The 13,192-nt window shown below is 47.2% G+C and overlaps 5 protein-coding genes across 5 annotated transcripts; 3 read left to right on the top strand and 2 right to left on the bottom strand.

Moving 5' to 3' along the window:
• Positions 1-106: 106 nt before the first annotated feature.
• On the top strand, positions 107-1,799 carry I302_101203 (uncharacterized protein; the record flags this gene model as incomplete). Its single annotated transcript, XM_019191208.1, has 5 exons — positions 107-394; positions 573-718; positions 834-1,150; positions 1,327-1,565; positions 1,692-1,799. 5 exons carry the CDS (start codon positions 107-109, stop codon positions 1,797-1,799), a joined length of 1,098 nt encoding a protein of 365 aa, XP_019047956.1.
• Positions 1,800-2,333: 534 nt separating this feature from the next.
• Positions 2,334-3,729, bottom strand: I302_101202 (uncharacterized protein; the record flags this gene model as incomplete). The annotated part of the gene is made up of 3 exons (XM_019191207.1): positions 2,334-3,082; positions 3,166-3,493; positions 3,556-3,729. The coding sequence occupies 3 exons, from the start codon at positions 3,727-3,729 to the stop codon at positions 2,334-2,336; spliced, it is 1,251 nt and encodes a 416-aa protein (XP_019047955.1).
• Positions 3,730-4,443: 714 nt separating this feature from the next.
• I302_101201 (uncharacterized protein) lies at positions 4,444-7,880 on the bottom strand (the record flags this gene model as incomplete). Its single annotated transcript, XM_019191206.1, has 9 exons — positions 4,444-5,242; positions 5,347-5,570; positions 5,709-5,810; positions 5,890-6,234; positions 6,294-6,423; positions 6,479-6,630; positions 6,706-7,610; positions 7,670-7,739; positions 7,809-7,880. The coding sequence occupies 9 exons, from the start codon at positions 7,878-7,880 to the stop codon at positions 4,444-4,446; spliced, it is 2,799 nt and encodes a 932-aa protein (XP_019047954.1).
• Positions 7,881-8,166: 286 nt separating this feature from the next.
• I302_101200 (V-type proton ATPase subunit F) lies at positions 8,167-9,145 on the top strand (the record flags this gene model as incomplete). The annotated part of the gene is made up of 5 exons (XM_019191205.2): positions 8,167-8,226; positions 8,302-8,383; positions 8,482-8,564; positions 8,665-8,752; positions 9,093-9,145. 5 exons carry the CDS (start codon positions 8,167-8,169, stop codon positions 9,143-9,145), a joined length of 366 nt encoding a protein of 121 aa, XP_019047953.2.
• A 621-nt stretch (positions 9,146-9,766) lies between these two features.
• I302_101199 (uncharacterized protein) lies at positions 9,767-13,041 on the top strand (the record flags this gene model as incomplete). The annotated part of the gene is made up of 8 exons (XM_019191204.1): positions 9,767-10,125; positions 10,214-10,839; positions 10,916-11,101; positions 11,170-11,321; positions 11,394-11,493; positions 11,567-11,685; positions 11,796-12,744; positions 12,851-13,041. The coding sequence occupies 8 exons, from the start codon at positions 9,767-9,769 to the stop codon at positions 13,039-13,041; spliced, it is 2,682 nt and encodes an 893-aa protein (XP_019047952.1).
• Between the last annotated feature and the right edge of the window lie 151 nt (positions 13,042-13,192).

Here is a 13,192-nt window from a genome sequence, read left to right as displayed (position 1 = left end):
ACCAAACAAACATCTCTCGGTCATAAAACTACGCTCCAAAAAGCGATCTCATAGCCCCTATATAGAAACCCACAATTATCCTCCTTCCCCCCGACAACCATCCAAAATGTCCTCAACAGCACCCCAAGGTCTACTCGTAACAGCCGGCAAGGTCCACACCCCCTTCAAGACCGAGCTCCTCTCAGCAATGTCCTCTGAGAGATTCAACAACACCCCTCCAAAGCTTATTGGGATCCTAGCTACGAAGAAGGAGGACGCGAGGACGTACGCGGAATTTACGAAGAAGGCCTGCGAGCAAATTGGGATTCAGTTTGAGCTCAGGCTTGTGGGTGAGGCTAGGGAGGGGTTGGACGGGGAAGGGGTGGGGATTGATGTGGAGGAGGGGATATTGGAGGTGAGTCGAAGAGAAGGGAGGACTATTCGAGATAGTCATAGTTGAAGCCGAGAGGGGCGAGACTGGGCGAGTGGGAGGGTGTAGGGCACCAGAAATTAGGAGGACGGGCTACGAGGACAAAAGGGGGCATATCCTGGTTGTCCAATTTGCTGATCACATGTGTATCTCCGCGTTTCAGGCAAATGAAGATCCCGACGTACACGGTATCATGGTCTACTACCCTATCTACGGTGGTAGACAGGATCAATATCTGCAATCTGTCGTATCGCCCCAGAAGGACGTCGAGGGACTGAATCATCAATTCTTGTTCAACTTGTATCACAAGTGAGTGATTTCCTTTCCCTTCCGAAGGTTCCTCTCTCAATCAAAAATATAACACATGTTACCTTACTTGTCCTGTCACATTCCCCATTTGGCTGACACCCGTCTACCATCATAGCGTCCGATTCATCTCCCCCCTAACTCTCCGACCCATCCCCGCCTCCCACCTCCCCACTCCCCTAGGCACCTCCAAACCCTCCAAATCAGATGAAGAGGTTATCCCCGAAGGAACCGTCAAATCCATCTTACCGTGCACACCATTGGCCATCGTCAAGGTACTAGAGCATATCGGTGTGTACAACAAGATGCTGGAATACGGTGATAGGGCGAGAGGAAAGGTTATCACAGTTATAAATCGATCGGAGGTTGTTGGGAGACCGTTGGCAGCATTGTTGGCTAATGATGGTGCGAGGGTTATAAGTGTTGATATTGATTGTGAGTGCTATAATATCTCACTAGGACGTTTCTTTGACGGAGACTGCTGGATATATGGTTCCATGCCGCACATTCATATTCTGTCCTCGTACCTTTCGTTCCTGTGCTTGACAAACCTTGATCAAATCAAACAGAGTACAACGTAAATATCGATACTAACTCCTTTGCTCGTGTAGCCATCGCTGAATTCTCCAAGCGACCGTCCCTATCACAAACATCATCCAAATTCAACCCCCACCACATCACCACCCCCCTTCCAGACTTCACTTTGGCCCAAGCACTGGCCATCTCAGATGTGGTGATCTCCGCTGTACCTGTGGCTTCGTACAAGGTTCCCACGAAGGATTTGAAAGATGGGTGTATCTGTGTGAATGTGGCTGGGGAGAAGAATTTTGAAGCGGATGTGAGGGAACGGGTGAGTAATGTTTCGTCATGAATCTCAACTTGTGGTTATGGAACAAGTTAAGATCAAATCTGCTTGCGATAAGAAATCATCATGATTTGATCTTAATGCTCGATGCTGATTTCAGTTGTACACTAGGCATCAATCTACGTTCCATCGGTCGGTATGATGACCATCGCAATGTTACAGCGAAACCTGTTGAGACTTTGTGGTTATCAAGATATGATCAAGTCTGCGGGGTTATAGCTTCCGTCCCTACAGTCAATTAGAATAGCGGTTTGAGAAGGAACCTTTTCGCGCTGCACATGATGTAATCGTAGATATGTGCATCCATAGTAATGTCGAGAGGTAGATGGGATGGTCAATGGTGCGTCAAATATGCGACGTGGTTCGGGTGAATGTCATCCACTTCGGATTGTCGGGGACTTCATCGGTGGAAATTGTCTGCTTAGAAGTCGTTTTGATTCTGTTTATACCCTTCATAGAGTATAGGTAATCGTTTGTTCATTCATTCATGTTATATAATTGGATTCGTGCAGTTCCAACACAATGAACAGATACCAGATGAGATATCCAACTTCGTTTTTGCTGTTTCCATTGGGCTTGGCGTGTAAAATATGGGAAAGTGCTTGTCCATCAGAAAAAGATCATACTGATGGGGAAAGCAGACTACTACGACTGATACATTAAAACCTGCAAGTACGTACAGTATACGCAAACTATTAGATCTCATAGATAAAACACAATACACAAAGAAAATAAATTATAACGAACAAATCATCACACCATATCCAAAGCCCTCTTGATCGCATCTTTACTATCCTTCTTCTCATCTATGAACCTAGCGACCGACGTCCTCATTTGTATAGGAGTCGCGCCTGGGAGATGATCCGATGTATCAGACGACGAGTGGTACGAGTAGCTTGTGCCAGCATCGATATTGATAGGTCCACTTGAACCCTCAGGGGACATATGTATGGCTGATGGGTTTGAAGAAGATGATGAGCCTAGGTAGCTCGATCTAGACCATTCAGTGGCTATCGTAGAAGGTTGATAGGGGGGTGGCGGCATTCCGACACTGGTGTAATGCGTCCGAGCAGGCGGTTGGACGATCCTACCATGAGGGATTACATTCGGGATGGTACCAGTATTAATCCTGCTATCTCCTTGATTGTATTCCGTCGTACTCGTGGGGTCGCATGGTACTTTGAGTTGACTTTGGATTCTCGTGAGTTCACTGAGCGATACTTTCCATACACCCGTTTCCCCAGCTCTACTCTTATACTTATTGATGACCCTCCAGATCCAACCCCCATACAGCACCAGTCCAACGATGTGTATAGAGGATAATACGATCGTACCCGTCAGATTATTACACATCTTCTGGACTTGCAGTACAGACTCGTAATTATCCTTAAGTGATTTTGCGTCTGCTTGCGAGTTTCCCTCGGTAGTAGCAGAGTAATTGTTCATTATCTGCTGAGAACATGAAGTCGGACCGCCAATCGTGTGTGAACATATTGCGGAAACTAGGGAAATACGAGATACGATTAGTCAAGTAGCCTTGTACTGTACAATAACGCCAAGAGACAAAAGGTGAAGGATAACTCACCCAGCCAAATGATGATTTGAGTTCCTAGGTAGATGAGCTCCATAATCCCACTATCCCAATTCCAAACCCACCCTTCATGGTCTTTCCCTTTCCCTGGCTGTCCGATCCGATCCAGACCTCCTTCCTCTTCTCCTTTGAGATTTACCCTTCGATTTGGGCGAACATCGGGATCAGGAGAAAGAGGGACAGTGAACATCTTGTATATCACCCCAGGGACGTATACCAACATCGCCCCCAAAGAGATTAGGTGAACAACGAGTAATCCATAGTTCCGAGTAGTCAGAAACGTGAATATCGTAATTACCAGTATGAACAGAACGTGAAAGGACTAGAACAGAACATATTCAGTGAAGTTCCCTCTCGTGGAAATGGAGTATGGGAGAGACTTACCAAAAGGGATAAACGAATCTTACTTCCCCTTGAGCGCAGCGCCACTTTGAAAGTACTCGTATCAAAAACACCGCTCAAGGGACCGGCCCGCTTTTGCTTCTGTTTCTGCTTTTGTCTGTCATCGTCGAATTGGATATATTGCCCTACAGGACTTGGACTTGGGCCAGCGATCATCTTAAGTCGGGCGAGTGGTGTGGTCCGTCAAGTGTGGTAAATATACCACCTCGGTCGATAGTTCGTTCAATAAGGTGTAAGGTAAGTTATGATTTATCTGTGCCCAGCAGAGAGGTGAGAGAGAGAAAGGACAGTGGGTACTTGACGTTGTACAGTAGTGTAGAACGAACGAAGGAAAGAATGAATGTGATTGTGAGTACTCAGGATCAGCTTGGGTCAATCAAGAGAATGATGATTCGGTCGATCTCTATTCTTTAGGGTGTTAGGGTGTGGAAAGTCGATGAATAGTATGTAAAGGCAGATTAAGTTTATTCAATTTTGGAATAAAAAGGAAATGTCTTGAGGAGAGATAACCTTTATGATCCTCGAGAATAGATTGATCACATCAGATTAGAGACTTTGTCAAAGGAAGGCTGAAGATGGTATTCAGGGGAAAGATTGAAGCGTGAGTCGTCATGACGATGTCGACGAAGTGAAACGATGTGCTTATCATTAGCAGGTATTGCCCTTTCGCCATGGACCGTATGTGATTCGAAGTTGATTGTTCACGTTCAAGGGTGTGATGACTGATCGACAGGTCACCAAGAGTCGACCCGAGTGTGTAACAAGGTGTCGATACAGTTGACACTGTGATCAAAGACAAACATCCCGGTATCTAGTAAATCGTAAGTGACCTCATCAGGGCTCAGTACAACACCCAATACATCACTACATCTACAAAACACGATCCAACCTCCCAACCACCGCAAACCTACTCCTCAAATCTTCATCATCCCTCAACCCTCTTATCAGCCCTTCCAACACCTCCCTCTGACCTGTACTAACCTGGGTGAAAAGACCATCCTGTATCTTCCTTTGCTTCGTCCCTTGTCCCTGAGGATTCTCCGATGGTCGTACAGGTAGAGAGACTAGATATTCCAGTTCATCCGCCAATTCCAATATGATCTTTTCTCCCCGCCCCAACGCAGAGTAAAACACCAACGACCTTTTGAGTAGATGGGTAATTGGAGGGGATGGAGATAATAACCATTCCGAATGATGTATCAGATTCTCTAACAATGTCCGTGAACCACCATCCTGGTCGATGGATATAGCCAATAAAAGCGGCGTAAATCCAGCTAAATTATCTCCAACGATCATCTGGGGATTACTTAGTTCTTCCATGATCACCCTCGTGACTTCCACTCGTCCTCTCCACTTCACTTCTTTCTCCAATGGATCCAATAGACCTCTTTCCCACCCCAATTGAGCTAGATCGATCTGCCTCAGCACCCCCAAAGCCCCATTCAGGTCCATAGTGTTAGATGGTAAAGAGGCGTTCAACCCTAATGAATCTAGCTTGGACCGTATTCCGGCGAGATCAAAGCTTGATGATTCAATAACAGGTGCGAGACCGCTATTCGGGCTGAGTAATTCGTTCAAGGCCGTGGAGTTTACCCGAATGAGAGCTTCGGGACATGAATGGCCCAGGATAAGATCTTGCAGGACTATGAGGTGGATGGCTGATAATAATCTATTCAACCGATCATAAATAATTCATCAGTTTGAACGCCTGGGTTATCTTGGTTATCCGTCTTCATAGAAGCAAAAGATGAAAGGGAGGGCCACACGACTTACCCTTGCCGTTTGATCTCTCTGCATAACCATGCAACCACCCCACCCAGACACCAGCTCAAAAGCGGTTGAGAGAAGTAGGATAATCCGCTGTGTAACGTGTCGAGATCGATCTGAGAGGCTGTAACTGCAAGTATGGCCTGTTGGATGAGCGTAGGGGATAGTTTGTATAGTTTCTGAGGAGGTGTAGCCAGTAAGATGGCATCTTCGATACCGTCTGAGCCGAACTGCAAGCGTAAGAGAAGAGTCAGCGGTACATTGCGAGCATAGCTTTAGGGGATGGTGGTTCGACTGGGTCATAGTGTATATGCTCGACAAGCTACGTTTGTGCACAGACATTAAAATGTGTTAGAAAACAAACTCACAATAGCTTTCACCCATCCGTTCATACATTCCTTACTCTCCTCATCTAGATGACTAAAACCAACCGCACATCTAGCATCTTGCAACAACGCAGGAAGGGGTAACTATCCGTCCAAAAGCCATCGATCAGCTCTTTGTTTCTCCTTCTCACATCACAAGCAAAAGAAAAGAGAGAGGACATACCTGATGATAAGCTACAAAAGCTTCAACAAGCGCAACACCTTCCCCAAACCTCGTCAAACTTCCTTGCGGATCATCGTTCCTACCCTGCTCATCTACGCCCAGGTCCAACAATTGCTTCTGCATGATATCCAGTAATGCCAAAGGACTGATTTGCGTAATCAATGCGCCTAGCAAACCAGGCTGCGAGGCAATGTAGTTGAATAGATTTTCAGGTGGAGGGACATTGGGACAAGATTTGATGATTTGGATGAACTCTGCAGAGAAGGTTGATGAGGCGCCATAGGCATATTGGATGGTATGTACCAAGGGAGGTAGGTGAGGATGAGATTCGAACGAGATTCGATTCTTAGCACAGAATGATATCAGCTAGGTACCGGCCAGGAGTGATGGTATATGCAGCTCACGATCAATGATTCTCCCGGTGTGAATGTATGGACATTAACGCCTGGAGCGATTGCAGACGCCTGTTGAGAATCGAGTGCTCCTAGCTGAACTAGGTTTGACATCAGGGTTTCTTGCAATGAAAGGAGATGCCTGCAAGTCACTCCCCATCAGAAAGTACTCGTGTACTAGGACATAGAGAACGTACCATCCTTCCAGAGGTGTGAAAGCACTGCCATCGTCTTCGTTCTCCGCCTGCTGTATCAAATTGCTGTATCGCTGGGTGAGTTGGTCCGAGAATGTCTGCATGGAAGCAGAAAGGGCTGAGAACACTATAGATAAGGGAGTGACAACATCGCTCTGAAGGTAGATGGAAGGCTTTGTGTGAGCTGATGGATCATATATACGTGGAAACTTTCTGCCAATTCAGCTCACGGGGAATGCGAATCCTTCTTCTCCATGTTTCTTCCACCATCCAAGCAATCCACATATATCTTCTATCAACACTCCCCAATACTGGGCGGCATCCAGCATATTCGCGTCCGATCCCACCAAAGTCTGTATCGCCACTTCCAATAACACCCTCAGAAATTCCTCTGGATCATTCGTTATCTCCTTTCCGACTTTGACCAAACTCCTATATCCATCTTGCGTATCCTTTCTGCTTAACTTGTTCGTCCGCTTTATATACTCCAAGAAGAACGCTAAAGTCTGCTTTAGGGGCAATCTACTTCCTTCACCTGGTTTGATATTCTGAGATATCACATTATCCATCTGTACATCCTCATTCACCCCGCTCTGCTGTTGATTGATCATATCCTGATTATCCAGATCCGTCATCAGCCCACTCAAAAGGCCTCTGAGAGGTGTGCCTATCTCCTCTGGTAGATTCGGTAAGAGTTGACCAGCCTCCAGTCCCACATCCAACGAGGGAGAGGGGAACGCGGAAAGAACGGAGATGAATTTGGATAGATATGTGTTTAAAGACGAAACGGTATCTGGCGGATTGGATGAGGATAGTCGAAGTAATGGAAGAAGGAGGGAGAGAGTCGATATTTGATTTGAAGTTTTTGGTGAAGAGGGACCCCCATTTTGTGAATCTGAGGGAGGAGGGGATAAGAGGGATGGTATGCTGTTGTCTAAGCCTGTTGGATGGATGGTAAGAATGTTGGTTAATGCTACTATGGATGAGGTTGGTGGTAGGTCGTTGGTGTGTATGTAGAACAACAAATGTGTGAATATCGTCTGAGAGTTCAGGAGCGAAGTGCTGGATAGGAGGTGGGAGAGGTACGAGAGGATCAAGGAGGGCAGAGAGGGGAGGAGGAAAGGGAGAAGTGCAGCTGCGGTTTATTATCAGCATTAATCCATAGCTGCTCAGGAAACGGCAGGGTCGACATACAAGATATGATCTCGTCGGGGTACTGTAGGTCCTCTTTGCCGGAAAATCGTGCTTGAACAAGCTTCGTAAACTAAAGCATGTATTGCAGTAAGTGAACCTTTGTCTCTGAGTTAAGATGAACAATAGTGATTGTGCCCACCTTGACGGGAGGAAGTGCTCGAGCGTAGGCTCTTCCTATGAGCTCAGACAGAGTCAAGTCCTCATGAGCCATTGTATCTTCCCCACTGTTGATCGCTAATGACTGAGTGTATCGCTGATTTTCAAGTATGAGTGGAAATGTGAAAGTGTAACAATGCTCGTAATGTACAGGATACGAAGGGATGAGGTCTGAGGATTGCCCCGCACTTCCACTTTAGCTAGCGGAGATCACCGCTTTCTCCGAGATCACGAGTACGCTGTTCAAGCTAAGACCTAGTTGAACTTGTATCGTCATCTGTGTATATCTCCTTTCTTTTCTGCATATACCTCGATTATACCATCACCTCATCTTCAACAACATGGCAGCTACGACGAGCAACCCGAAAGATAGAAACCTGTTAGCGGTGATAGGAGACGAGGTAGGTATCTTATAGTCCACTTTTATCCATATCGATAGGAAGAGCACATCGTCTAATCTGATGTCAATTCAATAGGACTCTGTGACTGGCTTGTTATTAGCGGGTATAGGCCATGTAGATCAGAATCAGAAGAAGAACTTTCTGATTGTAGATGCCAGTGAGCTTACCTCTCCTCAACTTACTCAATACACCATTACCCGTTGGTCATATGTGGTGGGTAATAAGGCATATAACTAATTGTACCTTTGATCGCAGAAACCCAAACAAGCGTCATCGAATCTGCTTTCCAAGATTTCACAGAACGTAAAGATGTTGCTATCTTACTTATCAACCAGCACGTGAGTTGCTCTTACTCCAGATCACCTCTGCTATGCCGACCACCTCTTGGTTTATGCAGCTTAGAACGAGCTGATTGATGAGTGTTCGAATGGTGTATAGATCGCCGAGAAGATAAGGCCCACTGTAGATAGGTACCAGGCTGCGTTCCCTGCTTTGTTGGAGATTCCCAGTAAGGAGCATCCTTATGGTGAGTTTACTGCTCTTGTTTTGAAACGTATTGCAACGGTGCGGGAGGGGAAAGGAAGCGGCACGATGGGTTAAGGCTACTCTCGGACTCGAGTGAACCAGCCAAAGGGATGGACTAAGAATGATACAAAAAGAACCACCGCGACGGAGCTGAAGGTGGAAGAGAGCAAATCGATTCGATTTGTGGGAGATCACCTGGAAGCGGAAACGTAGAAGGAGCCTTAACTGTTATCAATTTGGGGCGAGAGGGGTGCAGAGATATTCGAAAGCACAGATGCTGGCATGAGATCGAGCTGTTATTTCTGTAATGGATCGCTGACTGTTCTGCCCTCTCTCAATAGACCCCGCGAAAGACTCTGTCCTCAAGCGAGTCCAGAAATTACGAGGAGACTAGACAAAACATCAACCCTGCCTTCTCCCTTTCTTTGTCATCCCGAACTTATCGTTTGGATAGTTTCGTAGCTCTCCTCAATGACATCTGCGAATGGAAGAGATGTTTACCGACCAGATATATTGTATTCTTAGATGTGTGACATGCATTCGACCTTTGAACCTAGACCTTCACCATAGAAACTATATTGGTGGTCGGATCGCCACATATCTGACACGTGGTTCTCTCATGGTATCGTGGGGTCATTAGCGTGTTTATAAGGTTCTGCTAGATGGGATACGAGAATAAGATCCGCCGTTGAAATCGGAAGTAACGCTTAAGGTGTTGTGACGTTTTTGTTGGTCCAGTATCAAGTATGGTGGATGGGATATTGATATTGGTGATGGTAATCCCGGTTCATGACAACTATCCTCCTCATCGCTCCTGCTTGCTATAATCACAACCCATAACCCATAATCCATTCCATCATTCTCATCCATACAGTCACTTTCACAGCTCATCACAAACTGGCCAATAACGACACCAATCCAAACAACCCAGCTGACAGGCTGAGATAAACCCCCCAGCTCAAGCTCCGCCCATCCGATCATTCCACTTCCTTAGCCAGCCGGCGCGTCATTCATCATGTCACTCACCTCCCCACCTCCCTTGCCCCCTCAGCGCTCCCCCTCCCTATCGCCAGCACTAGAACCAGCTGTACCATCCCAGCAGGAGGTCCCGGCAGGTCGGAAAACTTCTTCTCCCCTATCTTCCCCGACGTCTATCGCTCGAGCGAATGACCTACCCGTAGACTTGGAAGGTCGAAGTCCAGCTACGAGCTCGACCTTGCCTCTTACAGATGACGAGGAGGAGGACGACGATGCCCAGGAAATGGGGGATGAGGATAGTGAGCTCACTGAAGAAGAGGAAGAGCAGGAAGAAGAAGAGGGAAGGGGGAATAATCAGATAGGAGCTATTAGGCAGCCTATATTCGATGATTCGAGGTAAGTCTACTCTTGGTATACGTTGAACATGTCCTGGGAATGAAGGATGTTAGTAGATCTAGTAATGCTGATGTTGGTCTACCCATAGATCCACTAGAGGAAGCTCGCAGGCTTCTACAGCTTCCTTGACACCTCCACCGAGCGATAAATCCATATTGTCCTCTCCGCAATTATCGCCCAAGATCACTCTCAAGCTTAACCCACCGCATGTCGAGAACATTCAGGATAAATCTGAAGACGAAGAAGAGGAGGAGGAGGAAGAAGAAGAAGAAGAAGAAGAGGGAGATGGGGATATAACGATGAGAGCCGAACCTACCAATCTCGATCAGTCTGAACATACATTAGAAGATCTCAAAGCTATAAATAATGGAATGAATGAAGAGTTGGAACAGGAATACATCAGTCAAGATGAAGGCAAGGAAACAGGTCAAGAGGAATCGACGGAAAATCCTACTCCGGCTGAAGAGGAGCCTGAAGAGGAAGAAGTAGAAGAAGAGAAAGAAATGGGCGAGAAAATTGTCATTGACGAGGATGAGGTCGATGTGGAACCTACAGTCGAGATCGAAGTGCAAGTTGAGAACCCGGAGGAGGAAGATGGGGAGGAGAAGGACGATGCTGTTGAAGTTGAGGAAGAGGGCGAGGGAGAGGCGGTAGACCAGCAAGAGCAGGAAGAGGCCGAGGACAATGAGCATGAGCATGATCATGAAGCTGCTGGTAGGTTCTTGTCCCTTCACGGTCTCCTGCTCACTTTGCGTATGCGATCCTCGACTGATTCTGGATGTGATGGTAGACTCCCCAGCATATCTGACCGTACCTTCCCACGGCAAAGGGGGACATTCCACCCATGCACCTCCTCCTACTTCAGCCTCCATGCGCTCATTGGTAATGCTAGAATTGAAATTCGCTGCATTGAGAGATAGGCTGTATATCGAAAGGATGGAGGAAGCTGCTGCAGAAGAAGAGATGATCTTAAATGGTACGTCAACACGCTCCTCATTCGCTCGCGGAGACGGCAGTAGCTGATTTCTCTTTGCGATGTCGCAGGTACTCACCCCGCCCTGAAATACCTATACAAGACCTTGAGCGATAGACGTGAGAAATTGCATGAGGTCGCCTCGCGTAGGCATCAGCAGACTCTGGGAGAACTGAAGAGGGTCAGGGAGGCTGAGCAACATCTGATATGGTCTTCTTGGACTGTAAGCCTGTTCTGTCACACCTCAAGTTTCTAAATCTCGGTTCGCTGATGGGCTTGTCATTCGAATATACAGGAAGACAGAGATAGATTACATTGGGATGAATTCGAGCATACTTGGTCCAAAAGACGGAGATTGGCTAGGGAGAAAAATGAGATTGAAACTCCTCGTATAGGTATGCCGAGCGTTCAGCTAACATAGTGTAATTCATGCGGAGGGTAGCTGATGGATTGCATGCTGCTAATTAGTCAAACCTGTACCTAAAGTTGGGCAATCCTCGACGATTAGGGCTTTCGATTGGTCTGCGGGAGCTACGCCTGGTCAGTTGAGTAGGGAGGAGGGGAATCATGATTTGGATTTGATGGAGGTAAGTGTAGTGTGTCTATAGCAACCATCTCAACGCTTTCTTCTTGTTATTGTGCTTCACGGGAATTGTTCAGTACGCGATGGAATGCTGACAATGATTGACGATCGTAGCAGCACAGCCGACGTCAGGTACAGCCCACCCGGAATGCCTCTCCAGCAATATTCGCTCCCCAATACAATGTAGCGGGGCCGTCGTCCCAGCCCGTCAACGGAGGTGCAACGATATACTCCTATCCTCAAACACAGCAGCAGTCGCACGAAACCCATCAACAGCCTCGACATAATCCTGCCCCTGCCCTGCCTCAACAACAGCCTCAGGCCCATACCAACTATCCACCTCGAATAGCCAACAACGCCAATTCCAAAGCATACCAGCCGCCTCAGCAGCCGACATCCACACAGCAGAACCAACCCGTCCAGCGGCGAGAGGGAAGAACAGTACCGACCACATCGGATTTCTTCACCGGTGGACCGCGACGAGAATCAACTATACAGAAAGTCAAATCGCCTGAGGAAGAACCGCTGAGTCCTATTGGTCTGTGGAGTAGGGGGATCAATGGGAATACCAAGAGAGATGGCAACGGAAGTTCGCCCAAGACACCTAGTTCATTGGGTACACCTACCATATCGAATAATCCTGCACCTCCACCTGCGAACGCCCCACCGCCTAATACTACTGCCAGACCCAATTCAGCAGGAGTGGGAGCAGTAAAGAAATCGCCCCCCATATCTTCGATCGCCAACGAGAGCAATGGACCAATACGTTCCAACTCGACTGGATCTGCTCAACCTACCCCCCCAACGTCCAGTATAGTCGGTCAACCACCTCGATCGAATTCCAATCCCACTAGTACCAGCGCTGTACATCCAAACCACATACCTGGATCTGGAATACCCCCAAATCCTCACGCGAGGGACCGACCGGATTTCCCAAGTCGGTTCGCTAGCCTAGCCGACTACCTTGCGAGTTCGACTGCCCCGCCTGGCAATGGGTTATTTGGGATGGGCATAGGATTGGGTGGGATGGGTATGGGTGTGAATAGGGGTGTGATGCGACGAGGTGAGTTAGGAGTTCCTTTTCCATTTTGCCTGTAAACACGATCGATCATCAGGTGGTTTAATCGTGGTTGAGGATAAGGCTGATATGTCGTTGTTATAATCATTAGCCACGCCATTGAATTATCCAAATTCGAATGGTACCGTAAATGCGAATTCCTCGTCTCCCAATTCCGCGCAATCTACGACCTTGGGAACGGGAAATAGTGCACCTACGAAGTCTACATCACCTATCCCGCCTCCGCTGCCACCTGCTGGGACAGCCACCACTGCCGGAACGGGTGAGACGGGAAGGTCATAAGGTGGGTTATTACCAGATGAGCAGTAATCGTGCTAATGCGCAGAGATACATTCCCTTCTTTCGTCTTTTCGTTTTCGTCGTTTATGTGAAGATACCTATCTCTTTGTATGTATCATATCGGAATACATTTAAGGAAAATAATCAATTCTTA

This window comes from Kwoniella bestiolae, chromosome 1 (genome assembly GCF_000512585.2).
Source record: "Kwoniella bestiolae CBS 10118 chromosome 1, complete sequence".
Taxonomy (NCBI): Eukaryota; Fungi; Basidiomycota; class Tremellomycetes; order Tremellales; family Cryptococcaceae; genus Kwoniella; species Kwoniella bestiolae.
Note: the sequence above shows the minus strand (reverse complement) of the source record. Positions and strands in the feature narration are given on the sequence as shown.